Source organism: Toxorhynchites rutilus, chromosome 2, assembly GCF_029784135.1.
Source record: "Toxorhynchites rutilus septentrionalis strain SRP chromosome 2, ASM2978413v1, whole genome shotgun sequence".
Taxonomy (NCBI): domain Eukaryota; kingdom Metazoa; phylum Arthropoda; class Insecta; order Diptera; family Culicidae; genus Toxorhynchites; species Toxorhynchites rutilus.
Genome location: NC_073745.1, coordinates 316,025,787 through 316,053,737, shown reverse-complemented (window position 1 = coordinate 316,053,737; position 27,951 = coordinate 316,025,787). Strand labels below are relative to the sequence as shown.

Sequence of the window (27,951 nt, the reverse complement as noted above, 5' to 3'; positions counted from 1 at the left end):
CAGAATCCGCACGCGATCAAAAGTGACTGCGCGCGGGGCAAGACACGCGGTTTGTCCTCCTAGAGCGTAAACACAACAAAACTCACTCTCGGCCGAAAGGGGTTGAACACGGGCTGTAGGAAAAAAATCGCAATCAATATTGTTCCCTCCACCAGTCATCGAAGCGGCAGACCACTCCAAACTCAGTCTTACGCGGCAGCTCAAGACGATCGGAAGCGTCCACACCGCTGGTGCGCAAAATACAGCCAAAACAGGACTGTTCGAACAGTGTATAGTGGTTGCGTGTTTATGTGCGTGTGTACGTGTGCATGCGTCTGCAGGAGGTCTTGACCAACCTGGAAGGAGCCAATTAACTTTTGGTTTTGTTTTGCTACTGCCGTTCATCCGCGTTTATAGCGATTCCTTCTTTCCGACCTGGTACGTATCTGCTTATGCCACTTAAAATTAATTTTTCTACCAGCTGAGCCTGTCCGTGTGTGCATGTGTGTGCGTATGTGTGTGCGTGTGTGTATGTGTGTGTGTGTGTAGTCGTGTGGTTAATGACTGCTGGAAATTGGATCAGTTTTTGAACAAGTCGGTCAACGCTGCCGTGGGGAGGGGTTAGATAACCATTAGTGGTAAAAGTGATTAATTTCACTTTTATTGCCACATATGGAGCCCAAGAAAGCTGCACTCATCCAATTACATGCGGGACCTCGCCACAATCGACCGCAAATGAGTTCTGCCGAGGTTCAGTGACTTCCAGTGGGACAAGAAAACAGACGTTAATTAAGAAACTGCAATCGTGATCATGATTAGTTTGACCCGGTGCTGTATACCTACCACTCGCGTGATCCCACATAGGCCTCCGAGCATGCGTGGCACTGGCCATCGTGTAAGTTGACCTGATCGCTGAGACCTAACTACACTAAGTATAAACGACACGATCTGGCTAGAAAAAAAAACGCGTCGTCTGAAGTGAGTGTGTGCAGCTCTGATGTCAGTAGTTTTATGTTTGCTAATAGAGTTGCATAATCGACTGAGAGGATTGGATCGTATTCGTAGCCTTCGATTCGGAACCAACCGTCGAAAGCGTCGGGTATCCCACTTCGTCGACTTTTGGTAACGAGCACGCGCGCTCACGCTCGCAGGAAAAAGAGGTGAACTGTGCAAAGGAAGTGGCGGTGACTAAATCTTGCGATCTTGAGGTTAACTAATGGGGTAACTGTGGTGTACATGTCGGTTGTTTGGTGCTTAGACAGGTTCGGCTTTTGAATGTAGCGCAGAACCGCTAACGGAGTCGAGCCTTGAGTCGTGCAAAAAACCAAACGGACAATTTTGCATTTAATTGGAGCTTCGCTCTCTAGCGTTACGGATTTTGGCTGATTGTGCTGATCTCATCTACTTGTAGCGTGACTAAATTTGCTAGCAATAAATTAATCATTGGCTACACTACCCGGACAGGAAAATATAACAAATATTATGTATAAGGTTGGAACGAATGTTCTATTATATTACAACAAGTTAAACAAACCATAAATTCGGCTATATACCGCATACTCAATTTAAACGAAATAAACTCCACTCGACTCGGCGACAGTAAAAAAGTTATCTAAGCGCTTGCAAACATTGTGATTCACATATGAATGGTGGAAAAGTATTTGAATATCAGATCAATTTTTACACTACTGTGGTATATAAAACGTGTGGCTGAGACTTTTCATGTAACAGTCCCCTTTCTTTGGCCAGTTTCGTCATAATTCCCGGTACGATTTTTCAAATTTCTAAATAATCAGGTGTTTTACCTCATCGTAAAAAGGTGTAGTTAATGTAACTGGTTCAACGGCCACTAACCATAATCTTCTAAATGAAGATTTCGAGCTTTGGATAGCGGTTTCATAAACTTAATTCAACCGCTGTCCCAAATTTCTTCGATTATCATGATGAATCTGAATTTAATTATGAGGTCAAAGTTTGTTACAAAACCGGATGAAAACAAATTGAAAACATAACGAATTCTAGCGATTGTTCCAATTGTGAGTCACGCACTTTCAGATCTTTCCCATCTTTACGATGCGTTCCAAACCTTCAACAAGAGCAAAACTTTCCTCGAATCGATTGTATTAGCTTCCACGGACATGTGCGGTACGTGTAGTTACTCCAATGATAAACTGTTGAAAGGATGCACATAAAACTGACAATAACCTGTTCTATGTATAAATTACTCTCTTAACACTAAATACTGTCTTATGCATTACTATGTGTAGCAAAAATATTTTATCTAGCACAGTTTGACACAATGTAAGTAACAATTGAATTGTAACAATAAGAAATCTAAAATAGCTCATTTGACTCGTCATGGCGTTGTTTAGTGTTAATATAAAAAGCAAATGAAAAATAGTGACATCTATTCTGAGACACACTGTACACTCTGCTCTTGAATCGATTTGGCTTCCTCACGCGTATTTACCTTACTTGTCAAAAAGAATATATTCTAGAAATATTCTAGAAATTCATAGAATATTTAAGAATACTCCAAATTTCCCCAATTCTATTGCATTTCGTCAAACACTCTTGAACTACCAAAGTATTCAAAACTACCAAGAATTTCAAAAATTGATGAATGGTTGATTAGGTCTGCATTCAAAATTTAAATAAATACAGGTCGGACTCGATTATCTGGAGTATTTTTTTTTTTCACTCCGGATAATCGAATGATTATCCGGAGGAGTCATAAAAAACGAAATTTCTCTCTGTAAACGTAATATAATTATGATTTGCACTTATTTTTTAAACGTTTTTATCTAGATTGGCCCATTTGTATGTTTGTGACTTTGTAACTTTGTCTGTAGCGCTGTACCACATTAATAGAAATTTAACCCCCTTCCTGTTGACCAATTGATCTGAAATTTGAAACACAATCGAAACCCGGATAATCGAGTCTCCGGATAATCGAGTCCGAGTTGTTGTAGAGTTCGGTCTACAGTAAACAGGAATGTCCCTTAACTCATTGTCAGATGATGGGACATTATTTACATGTCATAAAAGAATACGGATTCTCCGAAAATTGTCTTGTTTTTTTTTTTTTTTTTTCCAAAATATATTTTTTTATTAAGGCACATGTGGCGTTAGCCTGACGGGGCCGGGAGTCCAATATTTTGACAATTTTTGTCTTACAACTATGTTAGTAATATGTAACCGATTACTCGCGGTTGGCTCGAGGTTAGTATTACAAGTGTTCTCATAATTGGTATGTTGCAGTCTTCGATGCTCTATACGTGTGCCCGACACGGGCTACTTCCTATTGGGATGCAGCTGACCATTAATCAGCAACGCTCCCTAGTCTGTACCCCATATCTAGCGTGGTGCGTCTTTCTCGACTCGAGGAATCCAGGATAGAATGGTCACTAGCCGGCGCAATCATCAGTTCGTGTAGAGTTGTCATGAGCGGTACAACCTTTGGCTCTTGTTGAATGATCAGTGGACTGCACAACCTTCGGCCCGTGCATCTGTAAAGAGTGTGTGTATGTATTGCCGCGACTATGTAAAAGTTTATCGATCGGATAGGAGGGATATGAAACGGGGACACAACGAAGGAAACATCATTAAACGTTGACATCGGCGTTTCTGAGGAACAGGTATAGATGAAGCAGAAGATCAGGATCCCGGCTACCTAAGATATCCCGGACGGGGATATCCGATTTTCTGCCTTGTGCTCTCAGTGCTCTAGAGAGCTGAGAGCGAGCAGCATGGAACCGGATACACGACCAGACAACATGCTCGATGTCGTGCATTTGTTTGCTGCGAGCCCAATGCGATAGAGATGCGCGTTTAGGTTGTAGTGATTGGACATAAGCCGAGATATCACGCGAATGAAATCACGACCTACATTCAATCCCTTGAACCATGCACTCGTCGAGACCTTAGGGATAATCGTGTGTAACCAACGACCGAACTCATCTTCACTCCACATGCGCTGCCAACTAACGAGTGTGTCCTGACGAGGAATGTGAAAAAATTCATTATAGGCAATTTGCCTTTCAAAAAGTGTGCCTTCTGAAGCGCCCACCTTAGCTAGCGAGTCCGCTTTCTCATTCCCCGGAATCGAGCAATGAGAGGGAACCCATGCTAAGGTAATCTTGAATAATTTTTCGACCAAAACACTCAATAGATGTCTTATTCTTGTTAGGAAATAAGATGAGCGTTTATCAACCTTCATTGAGCGGATTGCCTCTATTGAGCTGAGACTGTCTGAAAAAATAAAATAATGGTCGATGGGCAGTGTTTCAATGATCCCTAGAGCATAGTATATCGCACCCATTTCTGCGACATACACGGAACAAGGATCTTTGAGTTTGAAAGAGGCACTGGAATTTTCATTGAAGATGCCGAAGCCAGTGGACCCGTTTATGTATGAACCGTCAGTAAAGAACATTTTATCAGATCCAACTTTCCCATATTTTTCCGAAAATATCGACGGAATAACATTGGAGCGTAGGTGATCTGGTATTCCATGGATTTTTTGTCGCATGGACAGATCAAAAATGACAGAGGAATTGCAAAAGTATGGGAAGCAAACTTGGTTGGAGATGCCTGGTGAAGGGTGCACGTCGTGGGTAAGGTACTCATGGTATAAAGACATAAAACTTGACTGAGGAGTCAGTTGGAGTAGATTTTCGAAGTTATCAATCACCAATGGATTCATGATCTTGCAACGGATGAGAAATCTGTAGGATAATTCTGTGAACCGAAGAGTAAGCGGGGGTACTCCTGCCAAAACTTCGAGACTCATCGTATGTGTCGAATGCAAACACCCCATGGCTATACGCAAGCAACGATATTGTATCCTCTCCAGCTTGAGAATATGAATCCTGGCAGCTGATCGGAAGCAAAAACTGCCATATTCTAACACTGACAATATCGTTGTTTTGTACAACTGAATGAGGTCTCCTGGATGGGCGCCCCACCATGTTCCGGTTATTGTTTGGAGAAAATTGATTCTTTGCTGGCATTTCTGTTTCAAATACGCAATGTGTCTCCCCCAGGTACATTTAGAATCAAAATATACACCCAGGTATTTGAAAAACATAGAGTGTTGAATCGTTTTGCCGGATAGGTAAAGCTGGAATTGGGCGGGTTCGTGCTTCCTAGAAAAAACGACCATTTCAGTTTTCTCCGTAGAGAATTCGATACCCAGCTTGAGGGCCCACGTGAACAGATTGTTCAGGGTATCTTGCAACGACTTTTGCAGAGCGACGGGATTAGTACCCATGATGGAAATAACTCCATCGTCTGCAAGTTGTCTCAGCGTGCAGTCTCTAGTGAGACAATCATCCATATCATTGACGTAAAAACTGTACAAGAGGGGGCTTAGGCAGGAGCCTTGCGGTAGGCCCATAAAACTGTATCGAGAAGATTTCAAGCTGCCATGATTGAAAAACATGTGCTTTTCTGACAGTAAATTGTACAGGAAATTATTCAGAATTGGTGAAAGTCCACGATTATGAAGCTTCTCTGAGAGAATTTCCATGGAAACTGAATCAAATGCCCCTTTGATATCGAGAAAAACGGAAGTCATTTGTTCTTTGCGAGCAAATGCGATTTGGATTTCAGAAGATAGCAGCGCGAGACAATCATTCGTCCCTTTACCTCGGCGGAAGCCAAACTGCGTATTTGACAGCAAATTGTTCGCTTCAACCCACTTGTCCAAACGAAGTAGAATCATTTTCTCTAACAATTTGCGAATACAGGATAACATTGCAATCGACCTATACGAGTTGTGATCTCACTTTCATTGGTATGGTTCCAGCCACGCATTCTCCTAGCCGTATTCCAAAGAGTACTCATAGCGGTCTCCCTTGACAAAACATTGACGAATTTCCGCCAATATCCACGCTTTTTTGCTTTAATCAGACCTTTTAGTTTGGCTTCTAGAGCTTGGTACTTTCGAAACCATTCCACTGATCCAGTTTTCCTGAATTTTTTGAAAGCGGATGATTTTTCAAGGTAGACCTTTGAACACTCCCTGTCCCACCAAAGTGATGGAGGACGACGTCGGAAAGTGGTAGCCGGTACACGTTTCTTTTGAGCTTGAAGTGCGCTATCGTAAATCAAACTTGATATAAAATTATACTCTTCAACGGGAGGAAGTTCATGCATCGAAATGATTGCTTCAGATATTAATTCTGCAAATTTTCTCCAGTCAATATTCTTCGTGAGGTCATACGCAATATCGACTGACTCACTAGATTTTGATTCATTGGCGATCGATAAAATTATTGGTAGGTGATCACTACCGTGGGGATCTTGGATTACCTTCCATGTGCAATCCAGGGATAATGAAGAAGAGCAGAGAGATATGTCTAGCATGCTTGCCCGTGCAGGAGGGTTGGCTATCCTAGTTGCTTCCCCAGTATTTAAAACTGTCATGTTGAAGTTGTCGCACAGATCATAAATCAACGTAGCACGGTTGTCATCGTAGAGTGACCCCCATGCTGTTCCATGGGAGTTGAAGTCACCTAAGATTAACCGCGGCTCCGGCAATGCCTCGATAATATCAAAGAACTGATGGCGGCCTACCGTAGTCCTGGGAGGAATATATATCGAAGCAATGCAGAGTTCTTTGCCATTGATTTGTATCTGGCCAGCGACAACTTCAATGCCTGTAATCGATGGGATAGTGACTCTATAGAAGGAGTGACGTTTTTTGATCCCCAATAGTACGCCACCAAACGAGTCGTTACGATCTAGGCGAATAATGTTGAAATCGTGAAAATTCAGCTCGTCGGCTGAACAAAGCCATGTTTCACAGAGAGAAAATACATCACAGTTAGAACTGTGAACTAAAAATTTAAATTGGTCTAGTTTAGGGATGATGCTTCTGCAATTCCACTGTATGACAGTGGTCAAATCCTTGACCTCTTGCGCTGAATTAGGCATCGAGGGAAATGAACGCTGCTAAAAAGCCACATTTTTCTTTCAAAAATGTTCTCACAACCGGAAGCAAACATAATACTATGCTTTTAAGAGGATCATTTATATTTAAAGCATTTAAAATGTTATCCACAAGGTCTGAAAGCGCAAGCAGGCCAGGTAGTGGCTGTTGCTTCGACCGCGAAAATGGAACGTTGTTGTTCCGGGAAGTGCTGAGGACCCCTGGTTGGTAGCATGACCACGTAAACCGGGAGGTACTTGCTTCGGCCTATTCTCAGCACGTTCAGTTCGAGGCTTCATTCCAACTTGGGAAGTTTCGGTATTCTTTCTGGGGAGTGATGGAAAAGAAGTAATTTTTTTTTTCCTGATGGCACCCTGCGATGTACCGGAACATCCGGCATTGGGAGCGTCAGCAACAGGCTCGTCGTTCTGCAGAATGGAGTAGGGATTGTCCTGTGTCGTTGGCACGGAACTCTTAAGCATTTCTGCAAAAGTCCGCTTGGAACGTTCCTTCAAGAAACGCTTGAGTTTTTCCCCTCGTTGTTTGTACACCGGGCATTGAATTAGATCATGAGGAGTCCCGCCGCAATGAAGACACTTGTGCTCTTTCGCGCAAGGATTCTCATCATGGCTCTCTCCACAATCTGCGCAACGTTTTTTATTGCAACAATAGGCGGCCGTGTGACCGAGTTGCATACATTTGTTGCATTTCATTACCCGGGGTACAAACAATCGAACAGGTAAACGAAGTGCCCCTATTGCAACGTAATTTGGAAGGGCGGAACCCTCAAAAGTCACACGAAAAGAGTTTGTTCGATTGAGAATTCTTTTGTCATTTTTATGTGACACAGATTTCAGTCGATCGCATGCAAGAATCTTCACAGTTTTTAGTGTGGAGTTCTTGAAGCGACCGACACCATCGATAATCTCTTTTCGGGTCAAACCCTTTTCGGTTATTACGCCGTCTATTTCGACGTTGCAACAGGGTACGTATACACGATACTCAATCGCAAAGAGGTCGCAGCGCGTTATTTTGTTCGCTTGGGTTCTGCTTGAGACGACAACTCGTAGTTTGTCTGGCCCCATCCGTGTAATTTCGGTAACGTCAGAAAAATGTTGAGTTAGTTCCTTCGAGATACGAATGACATTGAGAGGTTTGGATTTTCGTCTAAAGTACACAATGAATGGGCCTTTGGAGCCTTCAGGGTATTATTTAGGACGAAAATCCTGTTTCTCGTCGATTTCCTCATCTTCGGAACTATCAACTTCGTAAACAGAATTTTCTACCTCAATTTCTGCTTCATCCTCCTGCTCTTCAGGAGGAGGTTCGGTATCAGAAATATTCAATTGCGTCAACGGGGTGTCCTTTCCGCCCTCAGCCATATTAGAAAAATCGGCCAACTGTTCGATATGAACAGAATATAATAATTATCAAAATGAATAAGTAAAAAAAAAATATATTATTAGGTTATGCTGCGGATAATATTTATATGAATTTATTTTATTTATATAAAATTCTGAAATGAAAAAAAGGTCCAATAAAATTTCAACGGTAATGTAACCAAGAAAAAATAGACACCCCTAATGCCAACGTTTGCCGATTTGGTAAACACACAGATGAACAATGGTGTAAATCGAGCACAGATGGTAGAAGGAATGATAGGAGGACAAAAGAAAAATAAACTTATACTTGCCGCTGCTGTGTGGCGTGTGTGATAAATCTGTCTGAATTGTATCCTCTGCGTCTCGGTCGCGCACCACTTTGAGCTTCGCTCTACTCGCAAGCGCAACCGATGAAAAAAAACACAGTCTGATTCGCTGTGGAAAAAAACACCTTTGTTGGATCGTTTCGAAAACCTATCCGATCTACTTGCGAGTTATCGAACGAATGATGTCTTGTTATCGCATGTAAATTTGCAGCAAAAAGTAGACATCAATAACCTTTTTTTTTTATTTAAATCGTTTATTTTTTACAGGCTCAGTTACATAGGTTTAAAGGAGCCGAACTCCTTACTGTATTGTTACTAGTATATATACATTTTTCCTTAATTCTAATGTTAATAATATAGGAAACCGATTACTCGCGGTCAACTCGAGTTTAGAAGGGTGACATATTTTCTTCAGGAAAAGGAGGGGATATGAGGATATGTTGACAATGATCACACTCACACTCTCAATCACACTCATCACACTGAATTCATAAACCTATCTTATATCTAATATGTATTTACATTTCATCTTATTCTTAAGAAGGGATCCGATCTCTCACAAAGGAAAAGGAAAAGGAAAAACTAAGGGTATAAGGACAATCACACACGAAGATCGATAGCTTTAAGGAATACATATATTTGGGACATGTAATCAAGGTCTAACCGAGCCAACACGTCTCTCACCGGCATCATGGGCTGCCTTCCTCGGGCCCGAAGGGTGACTACTAAATTCGATCTGGCGACAAGATACAGCTCGCACGACCAAACAACGTGCTCGATGTCGTTGTAACCTTGGCCACAAACACAAAGATTGTTGTCGGCAAGATTAATACGAAAGAGTAGCGCATCTAACGAACAGTGATTGGACATGAGTCGGGAGAAGGTGCGAATAAAGTCCCGACTCAAGTCCAGACTTTTGAACCATGGTTTGAGGCTAACCTTAGGGATAATCGAGTGAAACCACCGGCCCAATTCATCTTCGTTCCATTTGCGTTGCCAGTTAACTATGGTATTTTTGCGGACTAAAGAATAAAATTCATTGAAGGCGATTTGACGCTGATAAATATCGCCTTCAATTGCACCTACCTTTGCTAATGAGTCAGCCCTCTCATTACCCAGAATTGAGCAATGTGAAGGGACCCAGACAAAGGTAATGACATAACAGCGTCTGGATAAAGCACTCAAAATTTCTCGTATTCTCTCAAGGAAGTACGGCGAGTGCTTTTCCGGCCTCACTGAACGGATAGCTTCGACAGAGCTAAGACTATCCGTTACAATGTAATAGTGTTCAACAGGTCGTGAGCTGTCCAGCGCCCAGTGTATCGCTGCCAATTCAGCAATATACACTGAGCAAGGATTCTGAAGACTGTGTGAGGTGCTAAAAAATTCGTTGAACACTCCAAATCCTGTGGACTCATTCATAGAGGACCCATCAGTAAAGTACATATTATCACAATTGATATCCCCATACTTTGCATCGAAGATCGTTGGAACGATTCTCGATCGAAGATAATCTGATGTTCCATGGATATCCTGCTTCATGGACAGATCAAAATGCACAGAGGAATTGATGTAGTCAGGAAAACAAACACGGTTGGGAATATACGAAGAAGGATCAACCTGCATGGAGACGAATTCATGATATGAGCTCATGAATCCAGAATGAAAATTTAGCTCGATCAGCTGCTCAAAATTTCCGATCACCAATGGGTTCATAACCTTACACCGGATGAGGAACCGAAGAGATAATAAATTGAAGCGATCTTTTAGTGGGAGTAGGCCTGCCAAAACCTCGAGACTCATGGTATGCGTTGAGGGCATACATCCCAACGCAATACGGAGACAAAGATACTGAATTCGCTCGAGTTTAATGAGGTGTGTTTTGGCAGCTGATTGAAAACAGAAACTGCCATACGCCATCACTGAGAGAATAGTTGTTCGATACAACATTATAAGATCTTCGGGATTGGCTCCCCACCAGGTGCCGGTAATTGTACGGAGAAAGTTTATTCTTTGTTGACATTTTTTACTCAGATACCTAATATGGGCCCCCAAGTACATTTAGCGTCGAACCAGACCCCAAGATACTTGAATGACATAGCATGAGTGATCGGTTTACCCAAAAGTTGAAGCTTTGGTTTTGCTGGTTTATGCTTCCTAGAAAAAACCACCATCTCTGTTTTCTCCGTGGAGAATTCGATCCCTAGCCCAATGGCCCAGGTTGAAAAATTGTTCAAAGTATCTTCTAAGGATTCTTGCAGGTCGGATTCGTTTGATCCTACGACAGACACCACTCCATCATCTGCAAGTTGTCTTAGGCTGCAATTTTGTGTAAGGCAATTGTCAATGTCGCTTACGTAGAAGTTGTACAAAAGGGGGCTTAAACATGAGCCCTGGGGGAGGCCCATGTAAGAGACCCGACTTACTGCCGAATCTCCGTGAGAAAAGTTCAAATGTTTCTCACAAAGCAAGTTATATAACATATTATTCAATAGAGGCGGCAGACCCCGAGATTGTAATTTGTCTGACAAAACCTCTATTGAAACAGAATCAAAGGCCCCCTTTATGTCCAATCAATCAATAACCTTATTAAAGATAACTTCCGTCGCCATGATTTGGAATATACTACCGATTGGAACAAATCCTACGCGTGACCCATCGTTTCCTCTGCCGGTTTATGGAGGTCTTTGGCATCCTTCGTATTCATCATCAAGTACGAAGGGGTTTGTTTCTATTCAAATATAAATACCTCTGTACGGAAAAGTTTTACAGCAACGTTCTAGCAATCAAATGAAGCTGCTTGATAATATTAATTGAATTTTTTTTATTGAGTTGGTTAGCGAAAAATAGTGTTAGTCTACAAAAAGTTTAGGAAAACAGAAGGAAATCGATTTTTTATTTCTCCTTGATATTTTATATTTTTTTTATATACAACCATTTAAAAATGATGTCGTGAGATATTCCTAAACTTGAAAATTGAAGCTTCAAAATGATGTGCATCCCATCTTCATGCGTAGATTTTTCGCGGACTTACAACATTTCAAATATCAAGAGCCAAAAAAAATCTTCTTCACGCTCTGTTCCTATCATTTTTTGTCAAGTGTATACCTATAAAAGTGGAAATTATTCAAACACGATTAATCACAAAATATATCGTCCTGCGATTAGATATTGTAGAGGAATACTTAAACTACGCTAGAAAATCATCCTCCGCCGTGTTTTGGTAGATATTAGATTGGATACATTGGTTAAAATTTGAGCGCGTAAATATATCATGCAATTTTCGGCTCGTGACGGTACGTGGTACAGTATGCTTGAACTGCGCTGCCAGAATTTCTCCTTCCTACTCAGATATCGATCGAAACTATGAACATTTTTGCTCCTATATTCCGCTTAAAAATCCCACAAAATATAACAGTAAGGTTTTCTTCCTGAGATATCAATATCTTCCATTCATTTCATTCTTGTATCGAGCTAAGTGTGTATATTAGGGTGCCAATGAAAATGGTCATACCTAATTTCAAAAAGTTACCTCATAAAAATGTTCACCACCTCGAAAAAACACCCTATGCCAAATATTAGTAAAGGAAATCGGGGTTTTCGAAAAAACATTTTTTTTTTTGGTGCCAAATGTCTTAAAGGGCCTGGCTGGGTAAGGGAGTAAAAAGTGCCCCCAAACCAAATCACCAGCTGTATGGAAAATATTGTATAGGGTACCAAATAAAACATATTGGCAATAGTACCATATATTTGAGTCCTTATATGGTACACCATATGATCTATGGTGAAAAAGGCACCTTTTCGTTTTTTTTACGTCATTCTCAATAGCTTTGAGACAACAATATGAAAAAAAAACTGAAAATACATCTTACTTAGGTGTATCGATCAATATTTTCAAACAATTTTTTCATCAGAAAATCTAACACTAAAAAAAATTTGAAATTAATTTTTATCTTTATTTTAAATTCAATTTTAATTTTTTTTAAATTTTGACATTCAGTACTACTCTAGTTTGTATTCAAATTTCTTCCTACGTCTATTTTAGGTATATGTGATTTTTTTCCGAATGTTTAGAGTGTTTTTCGCGGTACAAAAAAAAAGTATATATATTTTCGAAATTTTGAAAAAAATATTACTCTGAGGCCAAATTTTACTCTAATTTTTATTTAAATGCGTTCGTATGTGTTGTTTTTTCCACTTGTAGCGTATTGTTTTCTTGAATTTTAAGAGGGTTTCGCAAAGAAAAAATTGTTTTTTTTTTTGCATTTTTAATTTATTTTTAATTTAGAGACCCATTACTGCTCTAATATTTTTTAAATTTTGTTTTTCATATGTCTTCTCGTATGTTTTTTACTTTTTTTCTCGTATCTTAAATTATATGAGATTATCTTTACATTGGATTTAGAAGGTTTACCAAATTCATCAGTATGATAGAGCTCTGTGAGTAAAAAATAAAGTCCTTGTGGAAAGATCATTCGGATTAATGAGAAGAACACTTTAAAAAATCCGATGTGCTTTTTTTAATATTTTAATCTTACAATTGAAAACACGAATACAATAAAATAATCGATTTCAAAAAAATAAAAAAAATGCATACGATGAAGAAAATTATTTTTGTGCGCCGCAATGCTATTAAAAATTCAGGAAAAATTACGCCACATGTAGAAAAAAGACACGTACGAAAGCATTTAAATAAAAATTTGAGCAGTTGTGGGTCTCAAAGTTATTTTTTTTCAAAATTTCGAAATGCCACAAAATCTATAAAAAAAATTTGTACTGTGTATTTATTTTTTTTATTATTAGATGAAAAAATAGTTGGGAAATATTTATTGAATCTCTAAATCCCAAAAAAATTTTTTTCAAAACTTCAATATTTTTTTTAGTACCAAAATTTTTGATGAACTATTTTTTTGGTATTTTTTCTTGATACACCGCATATTCAGTACTTTTTCAAATTTTTATCTCGGATCTGTTGAGGATTCAAATTTTTATCTCGAATATTTGAGGATGGCGTGAAATAAACGAAAAAGTACGTTGTTCACTATAGATCCTACGTCAAACCACATAGGGGTTCAAATAAACCGCCAAAGTTTCTTATTTAATATCCTTTACAATATTTGCCATACAGCTAGTGATTTGGTTTGGGGGCACTTTCTACTCCCTTACCCGGCCAGGCCCTTTATAAATATTTGCATCCACTAAAGTTCGAAAAACTTAGATTAGACCTTGATGAAAAGTTTTATTGTGAGTAAAATGTACTATGAATACCCGTGGAATGAACGACTTGTGCCATCAATTTTCGATGCCGATGTCGCCATTTGCTCCTCTAATTGTTGTTGTCGAATTTAGAGGAAACCATCGCCTTGTTTGTTGAACTCTATTACGTGTCTTCTGGAACATTACGCCTAGTGTTCTGAGTGCACTTCCGCAGTTACTAAATAATAACATTTAGCCACTTACATTTCTGCATTGGTATTAGAGTAAAAGTTGTGGCAAAAATCGACAGCATAACGATTCGAAGCTCCGGGAATGTTATTGAGTTTTAACAAAAAAAAATTATTTGATGGATGGTACAATTTTGTTTTTGAAATAGTCTTTTCAAGTTTTTTTTACTCCTTATTGGACTGGTAAAACACGATTGAGTGAAGGTTCTCAATGGGAATAAAACTGTCTAATATAGATTGAGCTGAAAAAGAAACATAACAAATGAATTTAAACTATTACAAATGAATTTTAACTATTAAAAAATTTACATCTCATAATTCTTATAGGGAACATTCGTGGAAATCGAGTGATTCAGTACTGAGCCGAAAATCAGTAACGTAACACTGGAATGAGTTATAAAATCCATTGAAAACGCCGTTCTCAAAAAATATGGTCAAAATTTGCTCTCAGTATGGTGCTGGCAAAAGTATTTATTCCAAGAGGACTCAATTTCGACGAATAAATCAAGTTTATAATATCTTACTTAAACCTAGTAAGCAGTATTTGTTTCAAAAAACTTCACATCATATTCATTCATTTTTCTTCTATTAGCAATTTTTTCAGCCATACAAAAGACGTGATTTCGCGATTTCGCGTGATTGGGCGACCTAAATGTGTTACTAGCTTACTTAATTCGAAAATGTTGCCTTGCAGCGGTGTAGACCTAGATTTCAAGTTTACAAATTAATATTTCCCAACGATGGTGCCAAAGAAAGGGAAAACCTTTCTTCATCGCCTCCGTAAAACCTGCGCCGGCATGCACCAAGTCTTCGGGGCATTGCGTTCAGTGCATATGAATGTTTAGTTAAACCACAGTTGCAAAAGCGGTAAGGAGTGCAACCAGGTGAACCAATCAATTCGATACACTGGCTATGTGTCTGCGCAATAAGTATGAAGTATGGTGTGCAGCTCCCTTGCGAGTAGATTTTGTCAGAAGTGTGAGGAGGTGGTGAACATCATAAGTCATGCGAGAATCAGCTGGCATATTGAGCATTCTAACTAGTTCTTCAATAAGCCGAGGATTAAACATCTCCAACAACGCATAAACGGATATCGAGATACAAAAAAACCTTCACGAGAAAACCACGTTCCACGATGGTTAAACATCCTTGCGAACCATGTGCGTGTCTGGTGCTTGTGCTTGTGTCTTCTTGTAGTAAGTTATACTATGGAAGATGAAGCTGAGTCGAAACTAAACTTGAAATGGTTCGGAAGATAACGATTAATATAACTCAGAATTATGAAAAAAAATAATATCGTTTTCAAAGTGTTGAACTGAAAAATTCACTTTGTGTGAACATCTCGATAATTTTGGTTGATTAATGACCGGTCAAGCCTTCATCCGGTCGAAAATATTTTTAACAGGCCTCGAAGTGTCATCCAATCTTAATCAGATAATCCCCCAACTTGATTACATTCAAAATGCAAATATTGGATGGAGTTAGCTGTAACAAGAACAAACAATGTGAGATATTATCTCTACTGAAACACGGGGCACATGATTTCTTGAAGATCTATTTCAAACGTCCAAGAGAAAAATTACATAAACCGTGCCCACTGTGCATCGAACACTTACGCTCACCTGTGTGTACGATTAGACAATAACCGACCAATAATCGATTGGAAACAAATCGTCTCTCTCGATCGCGAACCAAGCCGATTAAAAATTAATGGCGATGTAGATCATCGCTCCATACCAATCACAATTTCATAATTGATCATAAATGACATCGAAAGTTGAAACCGTCGGGTTATCCAATCGAAACCCGCAATACATTTCGGCGATGGATGCACTGGAACGCACAACAAAGTCTCTGTTCCGACACAAAACGTGGCGCTATTCCACCTTCCTCTCTCTAGCTGGTATGATGGCATTCGCAATTCGCCTCACGTTGAAACGAACCATAAAAAAGTGCTAGGTTTTGACGCATTTACGAGAGATCATTAAAGTACTATAATAGAATAAATTCCTCATGCTTCATGCTGGCGACAAAATCCATTTTAGCTAAATTTTAATTATTTATCTCGCATCCCCGTTAACCAATTCTGCCCATATCCTGTGTGTTTTTGCGTCTCCACTATCACCACTAGATCGACACGAGAGAAGGGTGCCAATCAATATCAACTTATTTTGCGCTGGAACGGAATAATTCATCGAATCTTCATTAGCGACACGGGGGACAAATATGGGTTCGCTAAAGGGTGGCAAACTTTCTGGCTACACGCTATAAATAAGATTGTTTATGGCAGTCATCATTGTCCATCACTATTTACGTCGTCGAGCCGTGGTCAGATGTGATTGACTACGACATTAGCACTCTGACTTGGTTTTTTTTTTTGGAAAATATAAATGTGTCAATTGACTGTGTCAGCAGAAAAGCTCAATAAAATCCCGTATTCACACACTCTCCTAGGAATATTTGTATTTACGCTGGGAATTTCCAATTGAAATTAATACAATTGTTGAAGTTCAACCACTGCTATCATGTGACCCGAAGTGGAGAGGCAATGATTTCACTTGATTTTAAGCGCAAAGGTTAAACATTGATGGTGTGAAAATAAAGATAATCGACATGGAGTGAGGTCAGGTGCTATGAAAATCTGGGACATTTAGGATTCGGTGAGAAGACGTTACAGTTTTTGTCTGAGAGGAAACCAGCGCAAAAAGCATTAATGCACCACAGAAACTCATCAAATCTTGAACTATAACTTTGGCTATACAAATTAACGTGACTGAGATAAAACACAAAAGTTCCTATAACAAACTTCAGTCCAGCACAAATTGGATCAATATGAACCGACTAGATATCTTAGAAAATACCCGCAGGATAAAAAGTCACAGGAGGGATGTGTCCGAGACACGACCGCATAGTTGACGTAGGATTCCGTTAGGCTATCTGTTGATTTTGGATATGTATGAAGAATTACATCGTTAAACTCTTTGATAATGATTTGGTGGGCCTGAAAAGGGTCGTTTTGTTTAGTTGTTGGGTATTGTTTGTTCATTCCACCAGTCTTTAACAGGTGATGTTGACAGAAGGATGGTAAACAGTCGTTGGATGGTGCGTATAAGATAAAAGATAGCGAAGTGGAACGAGATATAATGAAAACCGTCCTCTGTGATCCTAGACGAATGCCTCCTGTGTTATGTATCGATGAAATAAAGAAAAAAAAACTCACCAATGTAATAAGAGATAATTACCAATACCGAACATAATTATCATTTTTTCTCATCTGTAAAACATGTTACTTCAATATACAGAAAACATATTTGAAATGGAAAAGGTAATATTCTTTTATAATTTTTACTTTATTCAACCCAATGCGAATTTTAACTTAATCCAAACGATCCGTTCTCGAGCGGGAACACACCTTGGTTTTTATTTATGAAAATTGAAATAAATCCTTTCATATATCAAGTCATTTTCAACACAACTGCTACCATATACAATTCTACACTTACACTTGTGCTAAATTTTTCACAATACACGATTGGTCATTGATATGAAATTTCACGAAGCAACCAACATTAAAGTTCCAAATTTAAAAATTTTTATTTGCTAGAATTATTTGTATCACTCTTCTTTCTTGCAATATAAAAATGCCCCCGACTTGCATATATTTGCAATGCCGTTTTCCCCCGGGCACCTTAGTTTTGATGTCTTAGTTAGGGAATACATTTCGGTAGGAACAAAAGCTCCCTCTACTTTCCTGTATTTGCAATGCCGGTTTCCCCAGTCAGCTTGGTTTTGATGTTTCTGTTAGGGAACACATTACGGTGAGAGCAAAAGCTCCCCCTACTTTTATGTATTTGCAAAACCGATTTCCCCTAGCTTGGTTTTGATGTCTCTGTTAGGGATCCGCCGCATGTGTCGTCAATTTCGACCAATCAGAAGTGGGTATTTTCGTTAGGATAGGGGTTGAGATTTATCATTGTTCGATAGTTATTTTCATGACTTATATTATTTTCTTCAATATAAAAAATTGTTTTGGAGTGCCGAAATCGATTGATGCAAAAATTTCATCAATACATCATGAAATGACTGAGCAATAAGCGTTTGAAATTGAACAATTTTCGAGATGTACTCGATTTTTGATTTTCAATTTGTACCCCAATATGTTCCCAAAAGACGTAATCCTACCTCAAAAAGGGAAAAACCTTGTATGAAGCATATATTTTGAATTTTCATTATGAAAGGATGATGTTAAACAATGGAACTGATTCTCCAATGATGTTTTGGAACTGGTATTTGTTGATTTCATTATTCAAAGTAGTTTCCTCCAGCTTCAACAGACTTTTTACGTCGATTTCATAGCATTTCTAAAGCATGCTCTAGCTCATTTTGAGAAATGACTTCCAACGCTAGAAGCAATTCAAATAGTTCTAATGTCATCAAAAAAGTCCTATTAATCTTGCTTCAATTTACAGGGTCCCAATCAAATCAAACAAAAATTGACACACGATCAGTGAGTTGTGACACTGCACATTATCGTGTAATGCGCTGTTTCCAGGTTGTGATATTGTTATTAGGTTGGGGAGAAAGAAATCGATTATTTTTGCGTGAAATTCAAAAATATTTCGAATTGACCGATTTAGTTCAAATATCCACCATCATAATGAAAAATGGATCACATACGACAATGTTGTGCGAAAACGATCTTGGTCAAAGCGTGTTGAAGCAGCTCAAACGGTGGTCAAACCAGGACCAACGGCCAGGAGGGTTCTACTGTGTATTTGAATGAACTTGAAAGGAAACATTTATTATGAGTTGCTTCCGTATAGCCCAACACTAAATTCAGATCTCTACTGTGAACAACAGGTCTTTTCCTCAACCTCAAAACTTCTAGATAATACACTTCATAACTATAGAAGCCCTTGCTTTAGTTCCCAACGACACAGAAAACATCGGTTGAGATAATGTATAAAGGGTGTTCCAAGAAGTCTAAGAACGATTTTTAAATGACAGTACTAACTCAGTTTTTGAGCAAATTTTACTTTTCATTCACTTCTATGTTCTCTACAGTACCATTTTGTCTCATATTCCGAACACTTCATTTTTAAATGCAAATTCACTAAACTTTTTAATTATAAATAACTGAATAATGAAAACACAGACATTCTTTGAGGTATAGGCTTCATTTTGACATCATTTGAAAAATGACTTTAATTTGATGTATCGATCATATGAATCGGTCCAGTATTCTAAAAATTATGATTGTTTTAAAAACATTAAATTTTTGCTGTTCGGAATTTGAGACAGAAGTGATTAAACATATTTTTAGTTTATCACCATTAATATGTATTTATAAATCAATTTTATTGTAGTGAGAAAGAAGGCTCTATTGTATCGAATAATCAAATTAATGTCGCGAAAGAGTACCATTTTGAGTAATAGGACACGGTTTAATGGCCATCAAAGCTGAAGTGTTCGGAATATGAGACGAAACGGTATTCTCCAACAGTTCAACATGAGAATTCTGAACTGCGTTGATTCGTACGCCAACTAGCGGATTTTTCTAGAAAATCTCTAGTGGAATCCATTGCCCTGACATGTCTCCGCATATATACCTTCATCCAGAGCCCAATTAGTTTGATGGACTTTGCAGTTTGGCGATGGGTAGTAATTTGGAGAACTCATCGTCTTCGGTGCATATTCGAATCCACATGTTTTCGACTAGAGTACCGTGTCCTTCGCGTAATACACTGATAAAAAAATCTAGTCAAACCAACACTGAATCATTTTCTTTCTGGATCATGGGCAACAGGTGCCAAATGTGTAGTTCAGTATATGTATCAGGCTTTACAGTAAGAGCGCTTCAAAAGTTTTTTTTAATTAAACCAAAAAGGGTTTTGGATATCAATGAAATTCTTTATTCATGTGAAAGTACATTTGATGCTATTATGTATGGAACTCGTTTTTTTTTTTGCATAGCCACCACGGGCACGCTTGCAGAAGTCCAAACTCTGAACCCAATTTTCGACGGTTTTCAAGCATAAATCGGCTGATACTGCTGCAATTTCACGTTCGATATTCGTACGAAGTTCATCAATCGTCGTTGGCTTGTTGGCAAAGACCACAGACTTGAGGTAGCATCACAGGTAAAAGTCTAACGACTTCGAATCGCACGGCCGAGGCGGCCAATTGATTGGGCCACCAAACTAGGTTTTCAAAAAATTGATTGTGAAATTTGCTGCGTGGCTTGTGGCGCCAACCACATATTGTCCAAGTCTATATCATCCAATTCGGGCCAAAAATTTTCGGTTAGCATTGAGTGGTAGCGATTCCCATTCACAGTAACGTGGCGGTGTTGATCATCACGGAAGAAGTACGGCCCAATGACGCCGCCGGACCATAAACCGCACTAAACCGTATTTTTTTCGGGATACAATGGTGATTCATGGAGTACGTGTGAATTGCTACTTGACCAATAACGCATATTTTGCCTATTGACGAAGCCATTCAGCCAGAAATGAGCCTAATCACTGAAGATGATTTTTCGATGAAAATCCGGATCATTTTAAAGTTGTTGCTCAGCCCAATTCACGAACATACGACGCTTCTGGTGGTCAAGCGGCTTCAGTTCATGCGTCAATTTGATGTTGTAAGGATGTGGGCCAAGATCTTTTCGAAAAATTCGCCACAACGACGTCACAGAGATGCCCAACGCTTGAGAACGACGTGTGAGAAACTGATTTGGGTCTTCCTCAATTGATGCGCTAGCGGCAGCAATATTCTCGACACTACGGGCACTTCTTTGTCTCGCTGGCACGGAAGCATTTTTACTGTGCCTGTTGATTCAAAAATTTTCACTAGACGCTCAATTGTTGATCTGGCAGTACGATTATGACGACCATACATTGGACGTAGCGCTGTCAAAGTTGAGGCCATTGACTCCGAATTTCGGTGGTAAATTTTTATAATCTTGACTCGTTGTTGGATCGTATATCTTTCCATTATGAAATGGCAAACCTTACTGAAGAGAAATGTGACATACAAAAATTGACATGAAATTTTTGTTCTTGAACCGATTAATTTGTTACGGATCTACAAAAGTTCATGGTGGGACAGTTATGCCTAGAATATCAACATGGAACAATTGAGCTTGATATTGTCAAAAAGTAACATGGGTAACATGGAACAACTATGCGTAGAATGGCAGTATTGAGGAACAAAATATGAATAATTATAATTTTTTTGAATATTTCATCATCCATTTATACAGCTATCACCAACAAATAATGTCCGGCATCTGCAGCAAATTCTAAAAAATAGTAAATTTTCATTGCTTGTTGAAAAAAACATGGGGTTAGTTGAAATGCTCAGAGCTATACGAAAAAAGATTTTTCAGTTGATTTTTCAAAAACACTACACGTGGTTATCCCTATTTGATTACCTGACGTGCAATTCTGGCAATATTTTGGAGAAAAAAAATCAGTGTTTTCGTACCAATTGAGTCAGCGCGCAAAAAGTATTTGTTTTGCTTCCACGGAACAAGGAAAAGTAAACAAAGGCGCGGATTGCGTTAAGGCATCCCAATATTCTGGTAATGGCTGTCGTACGGTGGGTTGAAAGGTATTGTTTACTAAAAAAATGTATCATGTATGGCTTCCGTTTTAACTTACCCCGTTTTTTCAAGTTTTCTCGGTGTATCTTACCTAAAACTCATAGTACCGAATCTTAATTATTTTTATATAAAGTTCCTGATTTATTTTTCTACTAGAACACCTCATAATAATATAAAATTATTATCAGGCACCATTTTGTTCAGGATTGATCCACAACTTGCAGAAAACGTGTTACTCTATTGCATAGATTACATATATTAATTTCTATTAAGACGCGTCCACATTACGCATTACGCCTTGGCCGCCCGGTAAAGCCGACTAAATGTGGACGTACCGCCCGGGTTTTGTTTTGGTTCGACTTTCTCGAACCGGACCCACTTGTTTCGGGTTGGGTTAGGTTTGATTCGAGTCGGTTTTTGGCACGACGGCAAGCACGGGCGGCACGTCCACACTTATTCGGCTTTACCGGGCGGCCAAGGCCGATTGTCGTAATGTGACACGTCTTTAGATTGAGTATATTTTCATTGAAAAAAATTTCGAAAGACGATGCTGTAATGGCAGCTACCAAAATCAAGCCGAAACATAACTGAATCATTAAGGGTTAGTGCCTGGCAGTACAGTCTACAAGCTCGGAACCATCGTATAGCATACAATTATTCTTCCAAATCACAATCTGAGTAATTGTGATTAACCTGGATCTTCCGTATAACATTCCACCATAGTTTATGGTAAATGATCCACTTGGCTCACACCTTGTGGACCGCTGAAATATATCCATGTTTTCCTCAAAATACATGCCATAAGAAATACAAGATTAGCAATTTCGCCAATTCGTGTCGGTGTGCTGTGGGTATTATTTCACGTGTTCGACTGATTTAATATGAACATTGGTTGTATAATATTTTTATTTTCGATCATCGTCTAGTTTTTGCAGTTATAGGTTTACCTTACTGAATGTAAAAATGTCATTCCAACTCAAGTTTTCTTTCTGTAATTCTGTAGTCTATATAATATTGAAATCTTGTTTTCTCATCCTTTTCCTGTTGTCAATATTTCTCCCGCACAACTTTTCATCTCTTATTGCTCTCTTCTACAACCATACTTTGGTCAATCAATTAACAAGTGCTTCACGGTCTATTTAACTTAACAAAAACTACGTTTATATTCTTCTTCCTTTTTGATCAGCCATCCATGGACCAACTTGGTAAGTCCAATTCATTGTCCTATAAGAATTCTTTGGCCATGCCTCTTCTTCTGGTCCTTCGACGGTTTGGCGACTTTCCTCGTCTTCTCCTCTCTTCCGTGCAATGGGTGGGAGGGAGATGCTGGAAAGGATTAGTTTACTCTCCGATATGGGACCGTACTTCGGAACTTTCATTTTTCCAATTACTCTGCTCTTTCACGGCTGGTCAGAGTGTCGGTGTTTCTTCTACTTATCTATGGAACGACTTAGCATTCTATCCTCTGAACTTTACATTAATTGAGATTAATGACTGAATGCTGAAGGGTTCATCTCTCCAAACACGACATGGAGTTATACTGTCAGAGGTCACGTCGTTTCCGTAATTGTAACTTCTTCTTCGACCCGAACTTCGAAATTTTAGCCTTTTGTGTGATTGAAAGGCAACTCAGCTAGTTCGAGGGAATGATCCTAAATGCCCCGGATGCTATTCGAAGCATTCTATTTAGACCTGATGCCAATCATTTTCGAACGCGATTATCTCTAATCGCGGAATAAATTAGGAAGAGTCACTGCATAGACTGATGGATGTTTAAAAAATTATTTCGTCGACATCACATTAGTTTGTAATACTTGGAATAAAAATTGAATTTGAACAATTATTTACAAGGAACAAGACGCTTTTGAGGCAGTATTCTAGTGTAGAAATTAGAAAAAATTCGAAATTGCTTTCCTTCATATTTCTATAGTTTAGGCATTGAAGAATATACCCGAGAAAGAACTTATCGAAAATCCCGTTATATACTGAGTTAGAGCCATTTTAGTGATGCGGTATCTAACCTGGTAGGGCCATAACAATGAACTTCAAACGCGTTTTTCTCGAAACTAGTTTTTTTTTCAAACAGGCGTACATGATATCTCAAGTTCTATTGAACCGATTCATGTCGAATATATATGAATACAATCTGTATGCATCTCTCTATCGTATGAATCTCTAAAAAATAATATTTTTTAAATTTTACTATTTAAAAAAAAACGTAAGAAAAAACCTTTCAAACCACATTTTGTTTTTCAAATGGCCGCCATTCTGTCAAAAAAAGATGCTTTTGACTTGTTTGAGGTTCATGCGATAGCGGCATCTTTACTGATTCAGAATCTGTTCGATTTTTTAGTTTCAGTGTACGCCATGGCACAACTTTTTTCTGTACTTCCTCACTTCATCAGCTTGTAACTATTCTAGTTATGAATATTTTTTCTCCGTTCAGTTTTTATTTTATTGTTAAAAGATAGATAAACAAATAATGATATATTGGATCGTAAAAATACTCTTTGTTTTATTTTTACGGAGCTCGTAAAAACGTCCGAAAATCGTGTCTCTACACTAGAATACCCCCTCAAAAGGATTGTGTCACATTTACCCGAAACCCACTCACCCGAATGAAAGTTACCCGAAAGACATTCACCCGAATTCAACTCACCCGAATGTAACAAATACCCGAAAGCGACAGCTACCCGAATGTAACATCTACCCGAATGTCACATCTAGCCGAATTGACGCTTACCCGAATGCGACATTTGCCACAATGCAACAATTACCCGAATGTAACATTTACTCGAATGCGACAGTTAGCCTAATATAACAATGACCCGAATGTAACATCTACCCGAAAGCGACGCTTACCCAAAAGAAGGATATATTCAAATAGTACATAAATTTTACTATATTTGTATTTGTATTTGTATATTTAATTCTGATCAGTGTTATATAAAGATCATATTTGTCTCATACTTTCATTTCCATTCAAAAAGTATTTTTCGTGGGAAGTACAATTCGAGAAATACTGGCATTGAATAAAATCCTTTTCAAAATAATTAAAAGTGAAAGAATGCAGTTTTATAACGTATTATTAAGTCCATCCATTCTTATGGATGACGCAGCCCGTTTACGAGCGTCGGACGCCATACGTTTATATGGTGCAATCAAAATGCATGACATGCATAATTAACCGGACAAACGTAATGCACCAGGTAAACGTATGCAGTCCGACGCTTGCTAACGCTCGGTCGGACCTGACTAAAGGATCGTCTCCTATGTTTCAAACAAACCGGGCAATCGGTGGAACACAGGTTTGCTTGCGAGAGGCCGCCGCTTCCGACGGCGGGTCGGCGGCCTACTCGGATTGCGTCACCTCGGCGACTTGGTGCCGCCTCGATTCCCTATTCTCGTTAAATGGGGACTTCACCCCCATTACATTGATCTCAAAATAAATTTCATCACGAAATAATAAACTCATGATAAAAATTGCGCTGCGGCGGCAAATACGTAAGTACCATTTTTTCTTATCTATTCTTTTCACATTTTCATTAAAAAAAAATTTCAATATTTCATAACCCATGCTCATTTCTGAATGATCTCTTGGTCTTAAAGAGCAATACGGAAAGGAAAGAAGACGGCATGTCAATTGTGCCTACACTAATTCCTAAAAATGACACAGCGAAGTCTTCAACATCTTTTTCGAATTTCCTCATTGCAATTTCTCAGTTTACTTCGTAACTTCCTAACAGCAGATTCGACAAAACTCATAAACTGATTTGTCAGAATTTTTCCTTCTTCATTCGGGTAAACATCCCATTCGGGTAAAAGTCGCATTCGGGTAAACGTTGCATTCGGGTAAGTAATGCAACGAATGGGTAAATGTCCATTCGGGTATATGTTGCATTCGGGTATTTGTTACATTCGGGTGAATGTCATTCGGGTAGGCGTTACATTCGGGTAAATGTGCTTCGGGTAAACGTTTTTCGGGTGAATGGAATTCGGGTGAATGGGACACAACCCCTCAAAAGAGTCAGTTGAAATTCGAAAAACGTCTTATTTGCGATAACTCATATTGGCTGTAACTAGACTGATAATTTCTCTACCTCCATGGATTGCGGTGTGGAATCTAAGGTTCTGAAACTGAAGCGGAAATATTATAATGGTAAACGAAGCGTTCTCCAACCACACCACCAAAACAATCCGGAACGGGCGTGACCCAAATAACGCCAAAGGCCGGAACTATTTGCGAAAATAAACAAACCCCGCCGTATTTGGGTGAAGCCGGTCTGGAGAACCATCAAACAACTGTTTAGCTTATCGCAGTAAACGAGACCTGAAATTTTAAACATACGCCTCACCGTTGTGTGCTAACATAGTTATGAAGCTCGTGGCTAATGTTGAACAATAGTGGGCATCTCAAGGCGGGTTGTGTTAATCATTCTCTACGTAATATAGCTTAATATTAGAATATTGAAAAACTTTAAATTGAACCTTTGTCAATATGTATAATATCCTAGTCTTTTTCTTCATTCCAGGTCTGCCGACAAATAGCCTTCGCACAATGGAAGCCGATAGTATCGTTTACAGCAACTGCAAGAATCCGGCCAAATATTTACCCTACCAATGCACACTGAGTGACAAAGTGAGGAAGCTGGCCAAAGCGGAACTCCGCGAGACGGAGTTAATTCGCGAGCAGTCGCTTGCCCAAATGCGTGAATGGATCGCCAAAAATCCACACATCAAAAAGTGCCGCACCGATCCACTCTTCCTGCTGCGATTCCTCCGAACGAGGAAATTCTCCGTCCCGCAAGCCTGCGAAATGCTAGAGAAATATCTCTCCATCAGACAGTCCTATCCGGAATGGTTCCGCAGCTGTGACATTGATGATCCGGAACTGGAGGCTATCATCGATAGAGGCTACATCTTGCCGCTTCCCCGCAGCGAAAAAGATCCCCAGCAGCTGGTTCTATCGGTGGCGGGGAATCTCGATCTAAACAACGTCCGCTCGACGACGCTGGCCAAGGCGCACTTCTTGGTTCAGGAGGTGCTGGCCGATGACGAGGAAGCGCAAGTCTGTGGCTATGCTCAGTGCCTGGATGACCGCAAGCTGTCCATGAAACTGATGGCGTTATGGTCGTTTATGGATATTAAAAAGATAGCGGATTGTATGCAGAATGGGATTCCAACCAGGATACGGTCGTTCAATTTTATCGGTTTACCACCGTCGGCCGCCACCTTGATGGAGTTCTGTGTTTCGTTGCTCAGTGATAAACTGAAGAAGCGTATCAGTGTAAGTGTCTGAATTTTGCGTTGATATTCATTGAACATTAGTTCAAGCTGTCGTATTATTCCAGGTTTTTCGCTCGGTGAACGACTTCGCCTCGAAAGTGGACAAAAGTGTGCTTCCGGAGGAGTACGGAGGCACCGCCGGTCCGATTGTAGACATGATCGCCCAGTTCAAGGAACGATGCCGGAGGAAACGAGCCCAGCTGCTGGCGATGGATGAGATGCACATCGAAATCACCAAATCCTCCTCCTACTGGGCGGAAACCTGCCGTGGTGATTTGGATAGCGGAATAATCGGAAGTTTCCGCAAGCTGGAGGTTGACTAGGCGTTAGTGAAATTCAAAGATGCTACTTTCTTGTGTTTGTTTTATTCGTTTTGTACACACAATTATTAGAAAAATAATACCAACCGATCACGTCACGTGAACTACATTCTGTTGTTTTTATAGAATTAAGGCCCTAATAATAATTTGTTTTCTTCATGGCATAAGGTGAACTTATAATATGAAACTGTAAAAACTAAACGATGACTGTAAATAAAAGTATTATACAACCAATGCACTAGATCATTCAAAGCACGAGAAATAACCATGCCTGGGAGCCTCGACGTAGAACACCTCGTAACAGAGCCCTAGTTTCAGCAGACATCTTATCGCCGACATCCGGCCAATTGATAAAAATACCGGTTTTACCAGCATAAAATTATAATTATAAAGCATTACTTTTCGAACATCAGAAATTGCCGCCCGCTGCTTGAAATCAAACGGTGGAAATCCTTGTACGCTATGGTGGTCGCAATTCGCAACAGGACAAATTTGGTTTACATTCAGCCGAACAGCGTGAAAAGCTAATCTACCGGTTTGCCACCGCGATGGAAGCCACCTGGACCAAAAAAAGTCACTGACCATGATCTCGAATCTCGATTGTGCTCTCTGTAAGAACCTCAATATGGAGATCAGCTTGTTACATGGTTGCGAGTCGTCGACCACGCTATGAT

At 39.3% G+C, this 27,951-nt stretch overlaps 1 protein-coding gene across 1 annotated transcript; it reads left to right on the top strand.

Moving 5' to 3' along the window:
- The first annotated feature begins 124 nt into the window (after positions 1 to 124).
- On the top strand, positions 125 to 27,511 carry LOC129770898 (clavesin-1-like). Its single transcript, XM_055774070.1, has 3 exons — positions 125 to 417; positions 26,204 to 26,958; positions 27,023 to 27,511. The coding sequence occupies exons 2-3, from the start codon at positions 26,230 to 26,232 to the stop codon at positions 27,278 to 27,280; spliced, it is 987 nt and encodes a 328-aa protein (XP_055630045.1). The 5' UTR covers positions 125 to 417; positions 26,204 to 26,229; the 3' UTR covers positions 27,281 to 27,511.
- The last annotated feature ends 440 nt before the right edge of the window (positions 27,512 to 27,951 follow it).

What these genes read in the sequence shown, in the direction of transcription:
- LOC129770898 (XM_055774070.1), top strand. Translation starts at nt 26,230, where the DNA reads ATGGAAGCCGATAGTATCGTTTACAGCAACTGCAAGAATCCGGCCAAA. An exon ending in AACTGAAGAAGCGTATCAGT is followed by an intron (nt 26,959 to 27,022) that starts GTAAGTGTCTGA and finishes GTATTATTCCAG; the next exon opens with GTTTTTCGCTCGGTGAACGA.